This window comes from Molothrus aeneus, chromosome 11, assembly GCF_037042795.1.
Source record: "Molothrus aeneus isolate 106 chromosome 11, BPBGC_Maene_1.0, whole genome shotgun sequence".
NCBI lineage: Eukaryota > Metazoa > Chordata > Aves > Passeriformes > Icteridae > Molothrus > Molothrus aeneus.
The window spans coordinates 5,495,012-5,516,019 of record NC_089656.1 but is presented as its reverse complement, the minus strand read 5'-3'; the positions used below and the strand labels follow the sequence as shown (position 1 = coordinate 5,516,019).

Sequence of the window (21,008 nt, the reverse complement as noted above, 5' to 3'; positions counted from 1 at the left end):
TTGGCAGCGCCTGGCGCGGGCGGCCTCAGCCATGGCGGACGAGGAGCTGGAGGCGCTGCGGCAGCGGCGGCTGGGCGAGATCAGGGCCGAGCACGGGGTGAGGGCACGGGCGAGATCAGGGCCGAGCACGGGGTGAGGGCACGGGCGAGATCAGGGCCGAGCACGGGGTGAGGGCACGGGCGAGATCAGGGCCGAGCACGGGGTGAGGGCACGGGCGAGATCAGGGCCCAGCACGGGGTGAGGGGACGGGCGAGATCAGGGCCCAGCACGGGGTGAGGGGACGGGCGAGATCAGGGCCCAGCACGGGGTGAGGGGAGGGGGGAAACAGGGCCGGGGACGGGGTGAGGCAGCGCCTGACCCTCCGCCCGAAGCGCTTTCGGCGCCTCTCGGGGGCCGGAGGGGAAGAGGAGCGGCGTGTGCGTGACCGGGGCCGGGGGGAAGCGGGAAGAGGCCCGGCCGTGCCGGAGCTTTGGCTGGAAACGGCACCGAGCGCAGCCCCGGCCCCGCCGCCGCCTCCCTCCACTCCTGCCCTGGGAGGTTCGGCCTACGAACGTTCCCGCCCCCGACCACTCACTATTACATGGATTGCCTTCCTAGCCTTTCCAGCCATCTCAGTTTTCAGAGCTGAATCACAGAATCACAGAATTGTAAGGGCTGTAAGGAACTTCTGGAAACCATCCAGTCCAGCCTCTCACCAGGGCAGAGTCACCTGGAGCAGCTGACACAGGAGCATATCCAGGTGGGTTTGGAATGTCTCCAGAGACAGAGATTCCACTCCCTCCCTGGGCAGCTGCTCCAGTGCTCTGCCACCCTCCATGGAAAGAAGTTCTTCCTTGTATTAAAGTGAAACTTGTGTTTTAGTTTATGGCCACTGCTCCTTGTCCTCTGCTGGGCACCACTGAAAGGAGTTGGACACCATCCTCTGATACAATCCATGTATGGATTTATATGAAGTGTCAATTTTGTTGTTCCTGTGAAGGAATTCTATCTCCAGCCAGCCCCATTTCCTGTCTGTGTGGTTTTCCATCCTGCTTTCACACCTTTAATAGTTACCTGTAAAATCTGAGGTGTTGATTCCATATAAAGTCCAGGGGTTTTGTTGGTTTTTGTTACTTGTTTCTGAATAGTCACCAGTAATAGTGACTTGGAAGTTTGCCCCCTTTTTGTTTTTATATGTATTAGTGTTTAATGCAGGAACCAACTCCTGTAGAACCCCCCTCATTAACTTTTCAGTGGTTTCAGGAGTTAGACTTGACGATCCTTGTGGGTTCTTCCAGCTTAGAGTGTTCCATTATTCTGTGATTCTGGGATTTCAGCTGCCATGCTGAGAATGTGTTATGTTTCATTTTACATATCCTTATCTTACTCTAATGCATCTCTAATGCTTCTGTCACTTTTCTGGCCTTTGGGGAAGCCTGTGATCCCAGAGCTCAGGGGAAGCCTCTTCCTGCCCCCAGCCCAGGAGCAGCTCACCCCACTGCTGGCACGACTGCGCTGTCAGGAGAGCAGAGGGTGGCACGTTTATGTGCTAGGGCAGCAGATTCCCATTTCCAGGGTCTCATCCATGGGCAGGCAGGTTTAGCAGGCAGGTTTATCTTCCATCAACGCTGCTGGAGTATTTTAACTTTCTGTCCTGTGTGGAATGATTCTGTATTGTGATATTTGCTCTGATCTCCTCCTTCAGGATCCTTCTGCTGACCCGTCGCAACAGGAAGCAAAGCAGAGGTATAAATGAGAGTATTGAATTTTGGTCTGGCATCTAATCATCTTTAACCATTTGTTTTGTTGCTGGGAGAACCACCCACAAAGGAGTTGAAATGGATCAAAGATTGGATGCAGGTGTGGCTCCCATGCCATGGCCACACTGCCTGAGCCCTGCTGGGGTGGGAGGGCATGATGAGAAAGCAGCAGCAGCTCATTTTCCCTTGGCACTTGTGTGAGTCAGTAACCTCCTGAGCTGCAGTGATGCAGCAGGGTGCTCTGGGGAGCAGCATCCCTCCCACTGTCACCTGCTTCTGGAAGGCAGAGCCCTTGGCTCCTCAGGGTTGGTAGGAGTTGATGATCCAAGTCTTGCAGGCTGGCAGAACTCCTCCCAAACTGCTGCTTTTTGTCAGTGGTGAGTTTGGGTTGGGTTTGGCTGGTATTGCAGTGGGAAGAGCCTTTCCCAGTTGATTTGATTTTTCTGGGATACTACTCCACTTAAAAAGCTGAAACAAGATTATTTTTCTGGAAGCTCAGTGGGGGAACAGTGTTCAGTATTTGTGCTAAGGGGAAAATTATAAACAAGTGTTTGAAGAGCTGACTTTGCACAGTCCAAGCCTGTATTAACTAAAGTTTCATAAACTAAAGCTCCAGTTTTGCAGATACTTATATCAAACGTTTTAAATACATGGAGACTTAGGGAAGTCTCCATGTGAAAGTTCTGAATACATAAATGAGCTTTGCTTTGGTTTTGGAATTGCATGGACAATTCCTTGTGCCTATTCTGCCATGTACTGCCTTGGGGTCAATTCCACATGGATAAATGCAGGATCTAAAGGGTAGCACAGCTTTTGCCTCTTAAAATGTAATCATGAGCAGTGAGAAGGTGTAAGTATGAAACTCCACCTTGATTTCTTGGAAGATGTTGCCAGCTGTGTAACTTCAGTAATGGGAAATGTCCATAAGAAAAGGACATTACCAGGACAGGAGATGCTGTAAAAGATATCATATAAATGGAAGGTTTGAAGTGACCTCAAGAAGCCACTTCCCACAAATCAAAAATCTTCTGTAGTTTGCTGTTCTGTTTGTGTTACTGTAGGTGTTTGAAATCCCACTTCTAATGTGTGCTTCACTTTTCCTTACAGAGAAGCAGAGATAAGGAATACAATTTTAGCTCAAGTTCTTGATCAAGCAGCTCGTGCAAGATGTGAGTATCCAAGTAACTTCCTACTAAAAAAGACTCATCTAAGTGACTTCTCAGAGGTGTGTTGTACAGAGACCAGACTAGAAAAATACTGGCTTTGCTGAGAAGATAAAACTTGCAGCTTTTCAGTTGGCAATATCAGTGATTAGAAGGGAGAGGCTGATGAGTATCTGAATTATGTTAATGTTTTGGGTTTTATTTAAATTAGTAGAAGGAATTTTATGGAGAGTCAAAGTTGTTTAATGAGGAGCAAATATTTAAAAGTAAGAAATGTAACTGTCTTGTACCTGGCATAAATGAAGATGGCTTTTTCAATTTATTTCATGACCCTGGCATGAAGAAGATTGTTTCCTAGGGACATTTGTCACTTTTTTGTTACTAGTGAAGGTATTGAAGAATGTTCTAACCCCAAATAAACAGAGCCTGTTTCTGTTGCAGTAAGCAATTTAGCACTTGTGAAACCAGACAAAGCAAAAGCAGTAGAGAATTATCTTATACAGATGGCAAGATTTGGACAGCTAGCTGGAAAGGTCAGTATGTTTCCTAATTCTTTCTCAAATATATTTATTTATAAACCAAATTGACTCTACAGAAATATGTTTATAATAGATGTGAGTTAAATTAATTGTAAATACCTCCTAAAGACTATTATAATTTCATCAAAGACTATATAATTCCATCAAAGACCTTTTGTAAGAAAGGAAATGGCAGTTCAGTTTGATACTCTGAGTGTGTTTATCCACATTTTGTTTGACTTTCCTAGGTATCAGAACAAGGTTTGATAGAAATTCTTGAAAAAGTGAGTCAGCAAACAGAAAAGAAAACAACAGTGAAGGTGAGTGTTCTTTCCTAACTGTAGTGTTGGATAAAGTAGAGCAGCAGAATTGCACGTGTGGGACCAGCTCAGGGTGGAAGTTTGTGTTTGTACCTCCTGCCCTGCCCTGGTGGGTGCTGGGGTTCCATCAGAGCCAGTCCTACACATCTGCAGCTCCTGGGGCCAGCGTGGGGTGGGCCAGCCTGGCCCAGCTCTGTCTGTGCCCCTGGGCCAGGCAGGGCCATTGCCACGTGCATGGACTGGGAAAGGCTTGTGCCAGCCTGCATCTACCATGACCCTTCAATTTTCACTTTATCTATTTCATTCTAGTTCAACAGAAGGAAAGTCTTGGATTCTGATGAAGAGGATGATTATTAATACTACTGTAAGGCTGCCAAACAATAGCCTGGAGAAATGCTGTTAGCAGGCAGAATGCAAGATCTGAAAATGTTTACGCTTCTTGACTTTTTTTTTATTATTATAAAAGGCCAACAAATAACTTGTAAAATAAATCTGAGAAGGGGGATTTTATAACTTAAAGTTTTGTAGTATAAGAGGCCTGAGCAGTGTGGGGTTCCCCATGGCTTCATTAGCATGAATGTTTTGTTGCCCCTTCCTCACCGTAAGCTCTGCTTTCAGCCACTGCACACACTTAACTTGCTGTTACTGGAGATTGCAAGCACAGGAGCCAAGTGAAACAGGGAACAGCCACTCAGAGTTCAAGTCTGTCCAGACTCTGTCACAGAAGTGTTAGAAAGGAGATTCCCTGAGCCCCTGGAGGATGCCTGTCCAGCCAGCCACCGGCTCTCAAGTCCTTACTGGAAATTTGAAAATAAAGGTATCCAAATAGTGTTTGGATCAGGGGATTCCTATCAGGCAGTCTGTGTAAAGAAACCTTACCAGCAAACAGCTGAACAGTTCCCCTGTCAGTTCCTGGCTTTCAAACAAAGCAAGTTAACTGTGTCATACACAGCACTGTTCAGACACCTGGTATTGTGTATTCTTACAACTACCTCCACTTTTATCAAATGGCTGGAGAGTTTCTTACCTGGAAAAAAAAGACAGACCATTTCCTAAACTCTGCAACTCCTGCATGCTTAAAGTAAAATTGAACTTGTGCTGTACCTTTATTCAAGAATATGAATATGGTTATGGAAATCAGTAGGATGAATACTGTAATGTGCTGATAAACTCTCCCACCACAACCCCCTTATCTGACATAATTTAACAGGATCGTGTATGATTCCAACTGCACTGTTTTTTGGAACAGAATAAACTTGTTTCAAGTGAGCACTAGTGGGTGTGTTTTTCATCTTGGCTGAATGTGGTTAAAAATAGGCAACATTTGTTATTTTTGTTTCATTTGGTTTAGACTGTGCATTTTGCTTCTCTGTGTTTGTAATTAGGATGCCTTAGCTTTAGTGATACTCTGAGTGTGCCAAATTTCTTCAGACTTACCACCCTTACTGAGTCTGAAGCCAAAGTTTGGTGAACTGATTTTTCTTATCTATATGGTTGAGAAATCTGAAGAATAATTTAGTTAAATGCATGCTACAATAAAACACAAGCAAAATTCTCACTCTGTCATTTGGAAATCACATTTATAATAGTCTACTAGATCTTAAATATCTGGATTATTCTTGCTACAGGTAAGGACCAATGACTTACTCTGGGTAATCTTTATAGTGTCACAAGAAGGAAAAACCTGTTTTACCTCTTTCCTTTTGTGTCTTTTGACTTGTAATACCTGAACATTCTTTTTTTTTTTTAATTTGAACGTAGAGAAAATGCTGAGTTTCACTAACAGTTCTATTTTGTACACCTCTATGCATAAATCTAAAACCACACAACCTAATAAAATTATCTGTAAATGTAGGAGGAAGGAAAGTCCAGGAGTAAACACAAGGTAAAGTCTTCAACTGTCTACAGAACCAAGCAAGAAAATCTGTAATAGCGTCAATGCTTGGACAAAAGCACTCAAAGGAAACAGCATTTTCAAGAGTTCTTTTACTAGTTTTTTCTTTCCATCATTTGGCACAAATCCAAGGCACATCAGAAAATCAGATGAACTCATAAATTATTAGAAAAATAAACACATTACCCTCAAATCCAAATGTCATTTGACATTTTACCTCTTAGATTAAAAAGTTATCTGAAAAACCCAGCACTCTATCTTCCAGCTTTGTATTTTGCCAGGTAATTTACTAATACCACAGTTAAAAGAAAGAGAATTATGTATACAAATAGTTCATGAAATAAAATGCAAGCTGGATGTGATGAGCCAAGAATAAAAAAATACTGCACTGCAAAACCTGGCTTGTGCTATTTACAGATTTGCCTCCCATAACCGAACAGTAGAAAATGAACTCCAAATCCAAGCAGCACTGGGTAGTTCCCTCAGCTTTCAGTTCTTCAGTGATCACCCCTGGGAATGGGGCAGGATTTGGCCTATTCCAGCCAGTGCTCACTGGTGTGAGAAGTACTTTTCATAATGGCAATTTCGCCTTTTTAATAGCAGTCCAGAGCAGGCTCTGGAGCAGTTTTGTCTGTGGATGTTGCCCAGGATCAGAATCATGAGTAATTGTGCATTTTTGCATTACTTCCTTTAGAGGAAGGGAAAAGCAACTTAAATGCATGCCACAATAAAACACAAGCAGCACCTTGTGCTTGCTTCTCCTTTTTTATTAGGCTGTGAACAGCAAGCCCAAATTTAGCTTTGTCAAGGGCTGTCCACTTTTCCCCAGTATCTTGGCTCCTCTGTAAGAACTTGATCTTGCAGCTCCAGTACAGGGGAGCACTGCTGAGATATTAGCAAGGATTACATCCCTTTACATTGGTAATGCAGATGTTATGGACTATTGTTTGGCCAGCTACTGAAATATAAAGAAATATATACTATAATGGTTTGTAACATTACAATAAAAATAGAGACATTTCAATTACCTCTGGCAATAAATACCTTGTTATCCAATATATCTTTTTATATATATAAATATATTTATATTTAATTCTGAATGTAGTGATAAAAACTGAAAATGCAAAAATTATTCAAAGACTTTTAAAACAAAGTGGGTGGCTGAAAAATACAATACAGGGTTTCATTTGGTTTACTGTTACATAGAACTTTTTAACAAGTGCTTAACAGAATAGGAAAGTAATTTTGCTGTCTTTACCTCGTTACATCCCTGTTAGTGAGATCAGTAATGATCTGGCTGTGTGGTCACCTCCAACATGAACAGAGCAGTCAGGCCCCAGCGTGCCAGAACATTCCAGCTGTGCTGCAGAGCCTGTGCCTGCTCTGAACTGGGGGGTGTGAGTGTCACCGACAGTAACACCCAGTGAAGGGCTACCGAAATTCACACCACCACCAACTTCCTCAGCTCCGGCCTTCAGAACCGTGCTTCCCTTCAGTGATGTGCACCCGAGCCCCGCCAGTCCGGGGACTCTGGCACCCCCGGGGCTGCCGGGCTGCAGGAGCCGCTGTCGCAGGAGCCGCTGTGGCTGCCCTCTGCCGGCAGTGGCACATTGACCCCGCTGTGGCTGCCCTCTGCCGGCAGTGGCACATTGACCCCGCTGTCGCTGCCCTCTGCCGGCAGTGGCACATTGACCCCGCTGTGGCTGCCCTCTGCCGGCAGTGGCACACGGACCCCGCTGTGGCTGCCCTCTGCCGGCAGTGGCACACGGACCCCGCTGTCGCTGCCCTCTGCCGGCAGTGGCACACGGACCCCGCTGTCGCTGCCCTCTGCCGGCAGTGGCACACGGACCCCGCTGTCGCTGCCCTCTGCCGGCAGTGGCACATTGACCCTGCTGTCGCTGCCCTCTGCCAGCAGTGGCACATTGACCCCGCTGTCGCTGCCCTCTGCCGGCAGTGGCACATTGACCGTGTGTCTGCGCTGCAGTAATTTACTCCGGGGAGGAGCTGCCGGGTCCTCATCTTCCACAAACTCACCGCTGCACCCCGAGTCAGTCACCTGACCTGTGCTCTGCTCCAGCATTCCAACAGATTTTAATTTGCTTTTATCAAAGCTTTTAATTGCCATCTGTGAGGAGAGAGAAACGGTAGGTTAAAAGCATCTGCTTTCTTAAGAAGGAAAACTAATATATTGTTTCTTGAACATAATTATCACATGAATTTCATGACACTGAGAACACAGCCAAGATTGTGTACTTTATAAGAGAGTAATTCTATTTGGGCTACATATGAGAAAACAAGAGGCCAGCCTGCTCCAGGCTAAAGACACATCAGTAGCAGACCTGAAAACATAACAGACATTCCAAAACTTATTTTCACCTCGCTATCCCAGCAGCATCCCATCTCTTCTAAACACCTTTTGTAATGCAAATCCCAATGCACTTGAAATTAACAGCCATTTATTTTACTATTAAGAAAAGTGGAAGTAGTATGAGACAGGGTGACCCAGGTACTGCTGAAGGCAAAGGCAGTTTTCCCTGCTTCCAGAGGTCACCTGTCAGGGAAGAGACACCCACCCTCCCCACCCCCTTAGTGCCTCTTTCAGGCCATTCCAACTATTCTCATCTTCCATGTGCACACCTGCTCCTGTTTCTGCTGTACACTGTGGATGGCTGGTCTGCATTACTGGCCACTCTGCAAATGTTAAAATAACCAGAAGAAAGAAAGAGAATGCAAGCATGCTAATGAAAGATCCTCTAAGACAAGAACAAAAGGAGAAAGTAGCTTTTTACTGAAATAATGCCAACAGTCTTGAAAAAGCTGCAGACAGAGGTTATTTAAATCCACATTTAAATCCACTAACAATTCAGAGCTGTAGGGACTCATGAATTAGTTCAGCCACAGTGGTATGAACTCACAACCACAGAACAGAGCTTGAGTGCTCTGTATCAGGGTCACATATTAGTTTTAGACACCTGTGTACTGAAATGACATACTGCCTTCAGTGATCTACAGTTATAAAATGTAAATCACAGGTTAAGTAGTGGAATATTACCATTTAGACAGAATTAATAAAATATTACAGCTTTATAGAATTAATTTAGTATTCTCAAGGCTTTTGGCAAATACTCAGCCTTCTAAGGGCTGTAGGAAGAGAATCCCATTTTCCAGAAGGACATGTGCTGCAGAGTCTGCATTTCCAAGGCTGTGTCAGTCTAGAGCTGCTGGACTAACCTGGTAAAAACTGTTTTGTTTTGGACAGCTCATTTTTCTCTTGATTTAGTGTTGTGAAATGGCCTAGCAGAAGATGCAATGAGAGTCAAAGCCAGTGCAAAGGAGGCAGAAGGAGCACAAGCTCTGGGGAAGGCAGCATCCAGCAGCTGGTGTGGGTGTCACTGCACCCCAAGCAGAGGTGAATTTATCACATATTTTGTGTCACAGCTGCCAATGCAACGTGCAGTTTGCTGTCACCCTTGCAAATAGTCTCCTCTTACAAAGCAAACCCCAATTTCAATCTACTGAGAAATGTCTCCCTTGCCAAAGCAAGATACAGCTCCAAGATGCTGCAGAGCTTTTCAGTTCTAGGTTTTGCTGGACAGGACACAGAAAAGAAGACAGAGTTGAAACCTGCAGTGAGAGGTTTAAGAGATTCAAAAGAATGAAGTGTTCAAGAGGTGTCATAGAAGCAGTACTGAAGTTTGAACAATGATGAAATTTGTCAAACAGGTCAGAACTTCTGTGATTCAACGACCTCCACTAGTAAACTTTCTCTTACAGGTACCCAGAGTAATAGCAGAGCAAACAAATATACTTGCTGTAATATAAGAATAATCTGAGCAAGTTTTTCCACTTACCTGGTGCAGTAAGTGATAGTCAAAATTAGGGACACTTTTATCTCTTGTTATTGTTCTCCGTAAGTGTTTTTCTCTAAAGAAAATTTTAAAGAAATCAAAGAAATTAAATGTCTTCACATAAGCCTTTCATAAAAGCCTCTCTCTCAGAAGCTCCACAAGGTGGAACTGTCTCACCAGAGACAGGCAGCTCCCTGACAATGCTTTCCCAGAACTGCAGCTACTTGTATTCCCTGTATTTTACTATGGAATATTAGGCCTTAAAAAGATACTGAGCAAAACCCAACCAAGGAGTGAACACCACTACAGTAGTTTTAAGCAGTCTGGCTCTGAAATGCTTAACTGATGGTACACCAAGTATTAGTGCAATTTTAGATACATTTTCAAGCCCTCCCTCTCCACCCCAGTGAGCTTCTCATGCCCAGAGCATCTGCCTGGGGATGTGACCATGCCAGCCCTGCAGGATTGACATCCACTGGCACACCACCATGCCATGTGTAACCAGCCCTGACCCACTTTGGGCCTTTGCTAGCAGCAGCACTTCTCCTTTGCTTATGGGAAACAACAAACCCACTCCGAGCAAGCTGCTCTGCTTACTTGTTAAATCTGTTAATTGATTGGACCAGTTGAAGTTGTCTGCTTATGGGATCATCGGCTTTCTCACAGGGCTTAGGATGCACTGGGGGTTTAAAGGAATAGCTAAAATTACAACTGAGTCTCAGGAATTAAAAAACACAATTCTGATTCTAAATTGAACATAAAACTATAACAGTGCTAACTTGAATTAAAGTGGTGATTTATCTTTGGAAATTTTAAAAACTTTTAAGTTGCAGATATAACCATTGCTCAGGTAAAACTGGCCAAGCTTCTGAAGAGACTGTAATTCTGGACTTTGAGGCCCTAAATTCCAGTTTTTACCAACCTGAATTAACACACAGATGCTAAACCACTCTTCATTAGTATTACTCATATCTTCTATTGCTCTTTTAGAACTATTCAAAATATTTGAAAGAACTATTCTCAATTTTAGGTGTCAGCACACTGTGATTAATTGTGATTTTCTATTAAGCAGACATTCACAATCTTTCTGAGGGAAGGAAGCAGGAGTTACTTTGAAAACTCATGGGTGCTGAAATGGGCAATCATGCTGCCCATCTACCCTGATTCCTGCTTTGCAGCCTCCCTGTTTTCTTTCTACAGTCCTGGTGGCATCAGGTCCTTTGCTGAGCAGTCCAGCTCAGGGGGCACAGCTTTTCTTACATCCCCAGGGCAGTGAACTTGAAAATTCACCTGGAAAACTTCTGAGGCAGCATAATGGGAGCAGTGGATAAGGCAGATCAAAAGCTGGGGGTGAGAGGTGAGGAGGGAGAATCTGTGGTCCTTAAGCTCCATCTCAGAGGCTGCTTAGGCACATTAAGATAGGGCCATGTGCCAAATCCTTTAAGGAATGAAATAACTTTGCATCATTGAATACAACTTATAATGTTATTGCTATTAAAAAAGGGGAAGGTCAGAGTTTACACTGCAAGATAAAAGGTATCAAAGGGATGGTAACTCATCCTTCCCAAGGCACCAGGGCCCTGCTGCAGCCCAGCTGTGCTGTCACTGCACCTCATGGCCACACTGTGCCACCTCCTGCCACTCTGCAAACTGTGCTGGAAGGCTCACAGTCACCTCTGTAGCTCTCATTTCTGTCCCAAAACATGAGAGACAGTAACTAATGAAGAGTCACTCCCTGACCTGTTTTAGGGCAATATAAATGACACACAACAGTCATTTAAATCTGTTCTGCTTTGCACTGAAATGCACAGTTCCTACATGGCTAATTATATAATCTCAAATGTGGTGTGTTTTTACCTTTAAAAGTTTTTGTAGGTAAAATGCACACATGTACCCCAAAGTAGGTGAAAACTACATTTAAAGCAATGTCATGAGTAGAATACAAAGTCTGCTGCATTTAGTTGTAGTATTTTAGGTGTTACCTATCATAAATATGAAAAATAATTGTTCTATTATTGTACGTATAGCAATTACATCAAATATTTGATATAGTCACCTGTGAGTTCCTAAATCCCTTTTTATTCATACCAGTGGAAATATCACAGGTACCTTTTTTCCTTATCTTGCCAGTAATGTGCTGCTCACTCTCCTCTCCCTCTGCTGATGTGTGGGGACAGCTTGGTGCTGCTTCTAGCAACTTCATGATGTTTGAATTCTTCATTTCAAGAGTTTCCATTTTCACCATTATTAAAGAAAAAGAAAAACAACAGTACATTTTAGTATCTCAGTCTGTGCAGAGTGTGTTAATTAATGCTTCTATGAATCAATACAACACACATAAAAGAACTCATTATAAAAACATATCATTCTGAGTAGGGACAAAAACAGTGTTCCACAAGTTACACTGTAATGCAGTGATGATGTTAGAGTCCTGACCTCTTATTTTAAGCTGTATTACTTATGGTTAAGCCAATTTCAGTTTAAATGGTAACATACATACCAAAATTGATTCAGTACAGAATTTTGTGGTCATTAAGCTACATCTCAGAGACCATTTAAGCACATTAAGGAGGAGTCCTTTAAGGAGTGAAATAATTCTGTATCATTTAATATTACATATAATTTTATTGCTATTAATAAAGGGGAAGGTCAGAGTGATCTATTGCAAGATAAAAGAAATCAAAAGCCTTGAAGGGCAGAAGATAATGGGTGGGACAAGGAACATTGCTGCCTGTGCAACTGATCGGTGCAAGGCGTTCATTTGCCTACATCCAACTTCTGCTCTCTCTGCCATTACAGAGATTTTTATGTTCATTTTATTTAGGTCTGTGCTGCCACTCCTTCTAGACCCATCCCTTTAGTCCAGGATAACTCCTTCTAGAAACACAACCGGTTTCCCAGGCCACCGGCACCATGGCTAGGCTGCACAAGGAGTGGCGTGTCAGTGTTTATACCCCCTAGGAGCTGGGTGCAGCTCCGTGTGTGCAGCTCAGTGTGTGCAGCTCAGTGTGTGCAGCCCTGCCGTGCCAGCACAGGCTCTTTCCCCGTGCCCTGCCCTGGCAGGCCGTGCAGCACTCACGGGCTCGGCGCAGTCTGCCGCGGTGCAGCCGCGCTCGTCGCGCAGGTGCCGCAGGGCCCCGTGCTGCAGCAGCAGCGCCACCAGCGCCTCGCTCCTGCCCGCCACGGCCTCGTGCAGAGCTGTGCTGCCCTTGCTGTTGGAGAGGTTCGCCGAGGCTCCGTGCTGCACGGCAAAGGGAGAGCACAGTTAGAAAGGAGCAGCAGCCCCAGAGCTGCACAGGGCCTGGGGCAGCTGCACCAGCACAGCCACAAGAACCCATCTGGCCACGTTACTGCCCCATCCCCTGGCCACAGTTTCATGGATCAGCTCATTTTGGTTTTGCATATCTCTATTACATATTCCAAGCTTTAGAGATACTTTAGATACCCCCAACCCTATGTGACAGAATTCCAGGAGAGAAAACCTGACACCTGCCACATAAAAGTTCCATAAAAACAGCTACCTGTACAATAGCAAAGTAATATTTATCTAATAGCAAGGTAATATTTATCTAAAATTTATCTAACATCTCTGAAGGGAAGAGATTGAAAGGAATAAGTTAACAAAAACTCTTATTTCTTTCCCCAAGTATTTTTGACAGAGAAATGCATAACTAAAAATACTGATCCTGAGTACTGGGTAAGTACAGATATCACATGAGAAATATCAGCAGAACACTGTCTTCAGTGATCTTACCTGCAGCAACAGGGCAGTAGTCTCATAGTGACCATTCAAGCATGCATAAATTAAGGGAGTATTTCCATATATATCCTTTTTATTTTGTTTAGCATTGTAATCCATCAGACACTTTACCACCTATTGAAAGAAATAACAATTTCAGTCTTACTGACTAGGAGTACTGAGTTACTGAGAATAAAACTAATTTTCATATTTTAACACCCACTTTTAAAAAAGAAAAATTTAAGCAACTACAAGAAAGGCCAGAAAATAAAATTCAAGGTGTGTGAAAAACAAATATAACCAGTAACTTAACAAAACATCAAAACCAAAGCACCACAGCAGCAGCACCCTTTTCCAAACTGATCACAACACTTGGAGGGAGTTCTTTATTCTGTAATTACCCCATAGAACTAATCTACAACAATCCCACCAATTAGCCTACAATTCTGAGTTGTATTCTTGGTTTTTCTTGCTTCCCTAGTACTTTGTCTTCCTATCACTTCCAAAAGCCTCTACTTTTCCCTCCTGCAGTTTTCAGTTCCTTATTTTTAAATAATTTTCTGCTTTTCTAATTTTCCTCATTTTCTGCTTTTCTTCATCTTTCCACTTGCCTTTTTGCCCCTGTTTTTTCATGTTTGTTGTTTCCCTGCCTCATTTACTCTCTCTCCTGTATTGACACCCTGCCCCCATGGGCTCACGCTTCTCCTTCACTGCTTTTGCTCCCCTGACTTGAAGTGAGGGATGAGTTATCTGCTGCCTCAAAGCTGCACTCGCCTCATGATCTAAGTAAGGAGTTGAATCTACAGTAACTATTTAGTCCTGTGGCTACTGAAGACACAAACATGACACAGAGAAGAAGGTACAGAGGAATGTACACACAAGATTCAGCTGCACAAGGGATGCTAAAAGCGTTTGAAATACAACAGAAGGTTTTTGCACCCCTTGCATTAAACCAGTATTTGAAGTCATGCATGCTTATCTAAGTCATATATGCCTTCATAAAGAAAAGGTGTCTTCTGAAACAATTTCAGCTCAAAGTTCCCCTTTCCATCTGGAGATTTTAGACGCTGAAAACAAAAACCAGAACCGCCAAACTCATTTTCTCTGCTCCTGGCTTAGTGTGGTTGCTCATTTCCCCAGGCAGCTCTCCATGGGTGCCAGGGAGCTTTGTGCCAGGCAGGTTACCTGAGAGTGTCCCCTCTGGCAGGCCAGGTGCAGGGGAGCTGCCAGCTGTGTGTTCTTGGCGCTGGCACTGGCGCCGTGGCGCAGCAGCAGCGATGCCAGCTCGCTGTGCCCGTGCAGAGCAGCCATGTGCAGGGGGGTGAAACCATCCTGGTTGGAAACATTCACCCCCAGCCCGTTGGCACAGATCTTGGAAAACTTCTGTTGAGGAAAACACACAATAAAAGTATAATCATGCTTTGTTTTAATCAATGAAGTAGCCAAATACCTGCTAAGTTTATTTAAAACAGACAGATGGGCATTACAAGAAATTCTGCTGGAGCCTAATTAGAGGCCTTCAGAAAAAGTCAGTGAAGAAGAGCAGCTTGGTAGTGTTTTTCAATAGAAAATTACTTTTATTGCTATCTCTTTTCTTCCAACATGATAACTTCATGGAGAGCAATTCCAGGCAAAGTACTCACAGTATTAAAAAGAGGCTAAAGCAACACAGTTTGAGACAGAAGTAAAACTGAAAGTTTTTATACAGCTGTTAGGATGCTCATACTGGATATGAGGCAGTGTTAATGAGTTATTTTGATTTATACAGCTATTTATGCTCTTTGAAACAGACAATAAACACCTCAATGCTACATGAAGCTTGGGGTAATAAGGATACAAACTAAAATTAATTTAATTCACTTGGAAGCAAGAGAGGCCCAGAGAACAGACTCCCCTGAGGAGAAAGGATAAGGAAAGCACCTGGAGGACAGTTTACCCAGCTGTACAGAACATCCTCTTTCACTCCTCTTGCAAACTGTGCCTGCCTGACATTTACAGTGGTGCACAGCCTTCCATCCTATGCTTTCATTGTGTGCCTGCCTAGCACAGGGGTTAGGATTAATTAACAAGTTCCTTCTTCTTCTCACTCTGCAGACAAGTAAATTCCACAGCAGATGCCATTCCCCTCCCTGTCAGCAATAAAATGAGCTTTATGGACTCCAGCTCTGGCATCTTTAGCACTTGGTCCCTTGTCTGAGGGCACAGGGACAGCCCTTACCTTATAGAACAAGGCACTGTGTGAATGTGAATCCTTCACGTACAACAGCACACTCTAAGCCTGCACAAAATAAATGTGTGGTGGCAGTGGGGAATTCAGAAGTTAAGCCATCTCACAGTGCTGTTGACCCCTAAGTAGCCAATCAACTGAAAATTTGTACTTGGGTTTATTTTGCAATGACTTATCCAGTCATGTACCCCTTCAGACACCTCCTGGAAGGCAAGTTATGGAATTTCTATTTCCAAAAAGCTGTTCATTATGCAAAACAACAACAAAAAAAAAACCCCAAACCAGAACCACATACACACACAAACACACACACAAACTCCCAAAAACCCCAACAAAAAAACCAAAGAAAGAGTGTACTGTAAAGCCTCATTCTATTCTACAGAGTGTGGTAATTTAGGGGGAAGAAATCTTTGGAACTGAAAAGAAAGTCTTTGTAATTATTTCAGATCTCTGAAGAGACTTTAGATATGGCTTGGAGAAAAGATGCCAAGCAATTTAAAAAAGACTTTATCAGCATTACATGGATTCTGGGATTAGCAGGTATTCCTTGCTGAACTGATTACTAACAGGTAAGTAGATATGCTGTGCCAGTAGCAGTGTCAACTGAGGAGAACCAGAGGCTTAGAAAAGAATGAATGTTTATTCAGAGTGGCCCAAGCCTTCCTGACTGCACTCCACATATCCTAAAAACAAACTGTAAAGCTTTCTCAATCCATTAGACATTGTGCAAGTCCATAAACACTGTTCCTGTATCCAAAATTTTCAACAATTCCATTAAAAAAGAACAATTTCATACCATCAGATGAAGTGTGAAAATCTGTATATAGTTAATTTTTTTTTAGAAGAGAGACAGAGGTGCTGGGCAATATGAATGTTATTTCCCTGCAGCTAAAACTTACATTACAAGAATATAAATTATTCTTTTTACAGAATAAATATTCCAACCTTTTGTGCTGGCCCACATTTTGAGCACTGGCATAATGGATGGCAGAATTCTGGTTTTGATGTACTGGCTGTGTCATCCTCATCTTCCAAGTCTTCTTCCACCCATTCCAAGAGATAACGGACCTGGCATAAAAAGCAAATCTTTCTTTAGAGTCCCAAAGTTCCATGTCCTACCAGATCTGCACATGTGGACAAGTCAGATTTGACAAACACACACTTGTGACTCTCTCAGGGAGAGCACACAGCTACCTCCTGCCATCAGCTGCCCACAGGCCAAATGAAACAATCAAGTGTTATTGTTGACAAAGCAGCTAGGGAGTTCTCCAAGAACAGTGAAGTGAATTATAAATGACTTCCTGCTGCCTAATCACAACTGCAGTGCTCACCCACTCTCAAACACTCCACATCCTTTCAGCTCAGATGATTTGTGCCAGCTCATATCAATGTGAATTTTGCCTCATCTTTTGCCTTAAAGAACATAAGGAATGACAAGGATGACAACATTTAACAGATACCCAAAACTTTGCAGGGGCACTGACTTTCCTTAGGTCTGTCACCTGGGAGTTGGACAGTTTCTCTTTTTCCTCAATGTGCAGTGCCTCATTTTTGAGAGAGGCCCTTCAGTGAAGTCTTAGGGCTCAGGGCATTCATGTGCAACCTGCAAACAGTGATGCTTAGGGCATTGAAATTTTACATTACATCTAATTCAATTAAAAAAAACCAACTGTTTAAGCAGTACATTTTTACCTTGAAATTCATTAATCTAATTTCACTAAAGACATTTTAGAATTAGCAGTGACTGTATTAAGTCTCCATTACTACTGGGCCAAACCAAGAGCTCTAGTCCAAGGGAATGGGGACAGTGGGATTTCGGAGACCTTCCTCCCTCTCTGTTTACTCTCACACTTGTCACAGGTTCTGCTCCTCACCACTGAGCTCTGGGACAACAACACATCCATGTCTCAGCCACTTAAACACATGCAGCTACAACAAATCCTGGGAAGCCAGGAAGGGCCCTATAACTGATTCTGAATGATAACACATTTGAGCCTGAAAAGGGATATTGTGTTTTTTACAGAATATTTTGTTTGCTTTCTCTGCAAACTCCATGTTGTTCTCTGGAACAAAGGGAATATTCTCTCAAGCCCGCCTGTTTATGGAAGGCCAGCTCAGCAAAGCTTAACTACTTGCTACATTTGTACATGTCTAAAATAAGCAGAACTGTCCCTTCACTCCCCCTTTCCCTGCACCCTCACCAAGACTCTCACAATTGATTTCCTCCTCCTCCTGGGACAGCCAAATACTGCTGCTCTCATTATCCAGTGCACAGCTCCAAACATATTGATACCAGTGCCTCCCAAAAACCTGAACACACTACTCCTGTGCCCACCTCTTTATAACTACAGTGCAGTAGCCATTCTTCATGGTTTAAAGGTATTTTTTGTCAGAATATTAACTGTGCCTGAGTGAACCACCTCAGGAGATTGCCCAGTCTCATTTACCAGGTAACTTGTCACCTGAAAGGTTCTTTACACTGCTGGGTTACTTTGGAATACTCAGCTGAGCACTCTGGGTCTCTGTACCCTCACTCCAACCTTTCAGCTGCTCCACAGCACTTATTTCAGACAAGAGATTTGGTTTTATTCTGTGGTAGATTTGCACATATACTTCCCACTGGACAGACTGGGTAGGAGAGCATCAAATGCAGTAGCTATGCTGAGACAACACCAATCACATAATAATGTTTATTTTTTTTTAATCTTCCAGTTTCACAGCACTTTTTTAATGCCTCCTCTTGCAAAGACTTGCTCAGTTGGCTGTCACAGCAAACATCTACAGCAGCCCTAATGACCTGGCTGCTGTGGCTGTTCCTATACAGACAGACCTCAGGCTGTCAGAACAAGGTCAGAGTTTTTAAATACTCCTGGTTTTTTAACAGATATGCAATCTATAACCTTTGTCATCCAGCTGGATGAATCTCCTTTTCTGAACAGCTTCACATGAACTTCAGTAATGAGGGAAGTAAAGCCACAAAAGAGAAGTGATTCTGTCATCTGAATGCACAGACTGGATTTCTATGTGCTTTTTTTCTATATAGTTTTTTTCTATATGCTTTTCATTGCTGGTATCTATTGAGCAGTGCTAGATACTGATTTCCCAGCAAGTTACAGCACTGCATTTAATTTTCTTGATGAAGTTTAGATTTTCACAAAGTGGGTGAAAAGTGAACTGTAATACATGCACATTTACCACTGGCCAGGAAAATGGCAAATATCACCATTGTACATGTTACTGCTTCTTGAAATGACTTAAGGGCTGGCTTGGAAATAATTACTCATAATAAGTCACATTGGGACTTACCCTATCACACTAGGATAATGATATGTACTCAACAACTGAACACTTCTTTGTTCTATTTCCATCATCTCAGTGGAATAAAACATAAGAGAAACAGTATTAACATGGCACATATTTTGTGACATGAGTTTTCAATTTCTGATGACTCTGTGAGGCTTCATTGGCATTTGTAACTCCTGGTACAAACCAAACCCAAACAGGTTTTTCAGAACATGCACCAGCAGAGTAAACTTGCATTCTCACACAGCTTTATGGTTTTGTTCTGTGAACTACAAGAAAATCAAGAAATCTACAGCCTTATACACATTTCCAAAAGCAAAACTCCTAAAGATTCCTGTGTCGTCTTCTATTTTTCAGTAGAATGACATTGGAAGTATCTCATTTTTTAAGGAAGAAAGGTAATAATAAATAAAAGAATAATCAAGAGACAGGTGGTACCACAAATTACAGAACATCACATCTGAAACTGGTATTATTATATCATCAGCTGTCCATTTGAAGTGAAATCCAAACTCCACGTTGTTGTGTGCTCCACAAATAGCATCTCTGTGCTGACTAGTGTCACCTGAATTTCCTCTTTACATGAGATTATTACCCTGGAAAAGTGGAAAGCATTCTCCACTTGATGCTATTTACAAGTAACTTCCTCAATTTGAATGAGATAAATGGAATTCAGTAATACTCAACAGCCACATTAACACTCACCATTTCCAGATCTCCATCAGCAACTGCTCTCAGGAGTTTTTCCACCTATGTATGAAGAAAATTATTTATTTGCTTTGTTGGTATGGGTATTAAGCAGAACACAGAAAATCCTGTGTCCTTTGCTAACCTCCTAAGCTCATGCAGTAGGATTACTGCTGGCCCATTTCATATTTATTTAGAAAGTTTTAAAGGAAAAACCTTCCTCCTTTATGAACTAGAGAATCTGTACAAGGCCTGTGGCCATTTGATGATCTCTGACTTGCTCAGTTAAACAGTACTTACTCAAATTGAGGATAGGTGGCCCACCCATAAACAAAGCCATGTAAGCTGATATATATTATTATGCTGCTCCAGCAGCAGCTGCCCTGTGCATTTCTGTGTGAATCTAATGTTAAAAATCCCAGCCCAAGGCAAATTCCTACCCTAATATACACTAACACTGGCTGGACTCTTGCTGAGCTGCTTTGTGCTGCTCTCACTATCCAGCACACAGCTCCCAGCATATTGTACCAGTGCCTCCCAAAAACCTGAACACTCTACTCCTGGGTCCATCTCTTTATAATTACAGGGTACAGTGTAATTACAGGAACACAAAGCTATTTGAGAAACAACAGTTTAAGATGAAAAAGATGCTTTCCCATTGTTACCTTTACATCTGCAGATAACTGGTTTAATCCTGCACTAAAACCAAACATTTACAAAGCCAACTTGACTGTAAATATGAAATTTGTTTTCTTACTTAAAATCTGGAAAAGTATAAATACTAAAAGGTACACACTGGGACCAGAACTACCCCACTTCAGTGTAAGGTGAGGCCAGGTCCCAGTGCTGGGGGAAGGAAGGTGCTTGCCTGCTCACAGCTCTGCAGGGGGAACAGACACGTGAGGGAAGAGGAGGTGGAAGGAGCTCTGCAGAGCACTGGTGCCATTCCCCTGAGCCCTGAGGCTGCTGGGAAAGCAGGAGAAGGAGATTAACTTGTCTCTTCTCTAAGTCTCTACTCTCACATGAAGGAGTTGAGATCCAACCTGATAGAATGGGAGAAGTGCCAGCAAAAGGGCAGGGAGAGTCCATCAGTCCTCTCACAATTCACCTGGCTCTGCAGTGTCAGGAATCATTTAATCAGCTTTGTGAAAGTCTGTTTTAGCATTATAGCAAACTATTCCAGCACTGTGCTAGAATCACTGAAGAAGGCAATGGGTAAAGACACTTGTTTCTACAGTGAGGAACACCTTGCAAGCTGTCATGGAGTGACAGCTTCAGTCACATTTCAATCTTCATATGGAAATTACCACCTTGCTGAGTGTGACAGTGATGTTTGGCAAGGCAAACAAGGAAGAATGAGACTGAAGTTTGTGTTCTACTGCTCTGATCTCTTTCTTCAGGGTTTTGCATGAAGAACAGGACACAAACAGCTGAAAGACCAGAGGCCAGATTAAATCTCTCCATTTTTATCTCTTCTTAGGAACACTGCTAAGTTTGGGTTTATTACCACCTTTCTAATACAGGATGAAGGTCCTTGGAGTCATAAACTGGTCACTCCATGCAGAATCTA

The 21,008-nt window shown here is 43.0% G+C and overlaps 2 protein-coding genes across 4 annotated transcripts in view; one reads left to right on the top strand and one right to left on the bottom strand.

Moving 5' to 3' along the window:
* On the top strand, positions 1-5,009 carry PDCD5 (programmed cell death 5). The gene is made up of 6 exons (XM_066557146.1): positions 1-97; positions 1,685-1,725; positions 2,847-2,908; positions 3,344-3,435; positions 3,669-3,740; positions 4,050-5,009. The coding sequence occupies exons 1-6, from the start codon at positions 32-34 to the stop codon at positions 4,095-4,097; spliced, it is 381 nt and encodes a 126-aa protein (XP_066413243.1). The 5' UTR covers positions 1-31; the 3' UTR covers positions 4,098-5,009.
* Positions 5,010-5,711: 702 nt separating this feature from the next.
* ANKRD27 (ankyrin repeat domain 27) overlaps positions 5,712-21,008 on the bottom strand; it is a 55,154-nt gene continuing 39,857 nt past the window's right edge. For 2 of the 3 annotated variants that reach the window (XM_066557144.1, XM_066557142.1), the window contains 9 exons: positions 19,457-19,501; positions 16,394-16,516; positions 14,407-14,604; positions 13,237-13,356; positions 12,562-12,723; positions 11,592-11,697; positions 10,080-10,161; positions 9,486-9,558; positions 5,712-7,759 (listed from right to left, as the gene is read on the bottom strand). In XM_066557144.1, the coding sequence (XP_066413241.1) occupies positions 7,127-7,759; positions 9,486-9,558; positions 10,080-10,161; positions 11,592-11,697; positions 12,562-12,723; positions 13,237-13,356; positions 14,407-14,604; positions 16,394-16,516; positions 19,457-19,501 (1,542 nt within the window). In that variant the 3' untranslated portion in view covers positions 5,712-7,126. The remainder of the gene's footprint in view (positions 7,760-9,485; positions 9,559-10,079; positions 10,162-11,591; positions 11,698-12,561; positions 12,724-13,236; positions 13,357-14,406; positions 14,605-16,393; positions 16,517-19,456; positions 19,502-21,008) is intronic. The other variant, XM_066557145.1, reaches the window with a different exon arrangement.

Excerpts from the sequence above, each read along its gene's own strand:
- PDCD5 (XM_066557146.1), top strand. The coding sequence starts at position 32 with ATGGCGGACGAGGAGCTGGAGGCGCTGCGGCAGCGGCGGCTGGGCGAG. Across the intron at positions 2,909-3,343 it reads TCAAGCAGCTCGTGCAAGAT|TAAGCAATTTAGCACTTGTG; the intron begins GTGAGTATCCAA and ends TTTCTGTTGCAG. Across the intron at positions 3,741-4,049 it reads AAAAGAAAACAACAGTGAAG|TTCAACAGAAGGAAAGTCTT; the intron begins GTGAGTGTTCTT and ends ATTTCATTCTAG.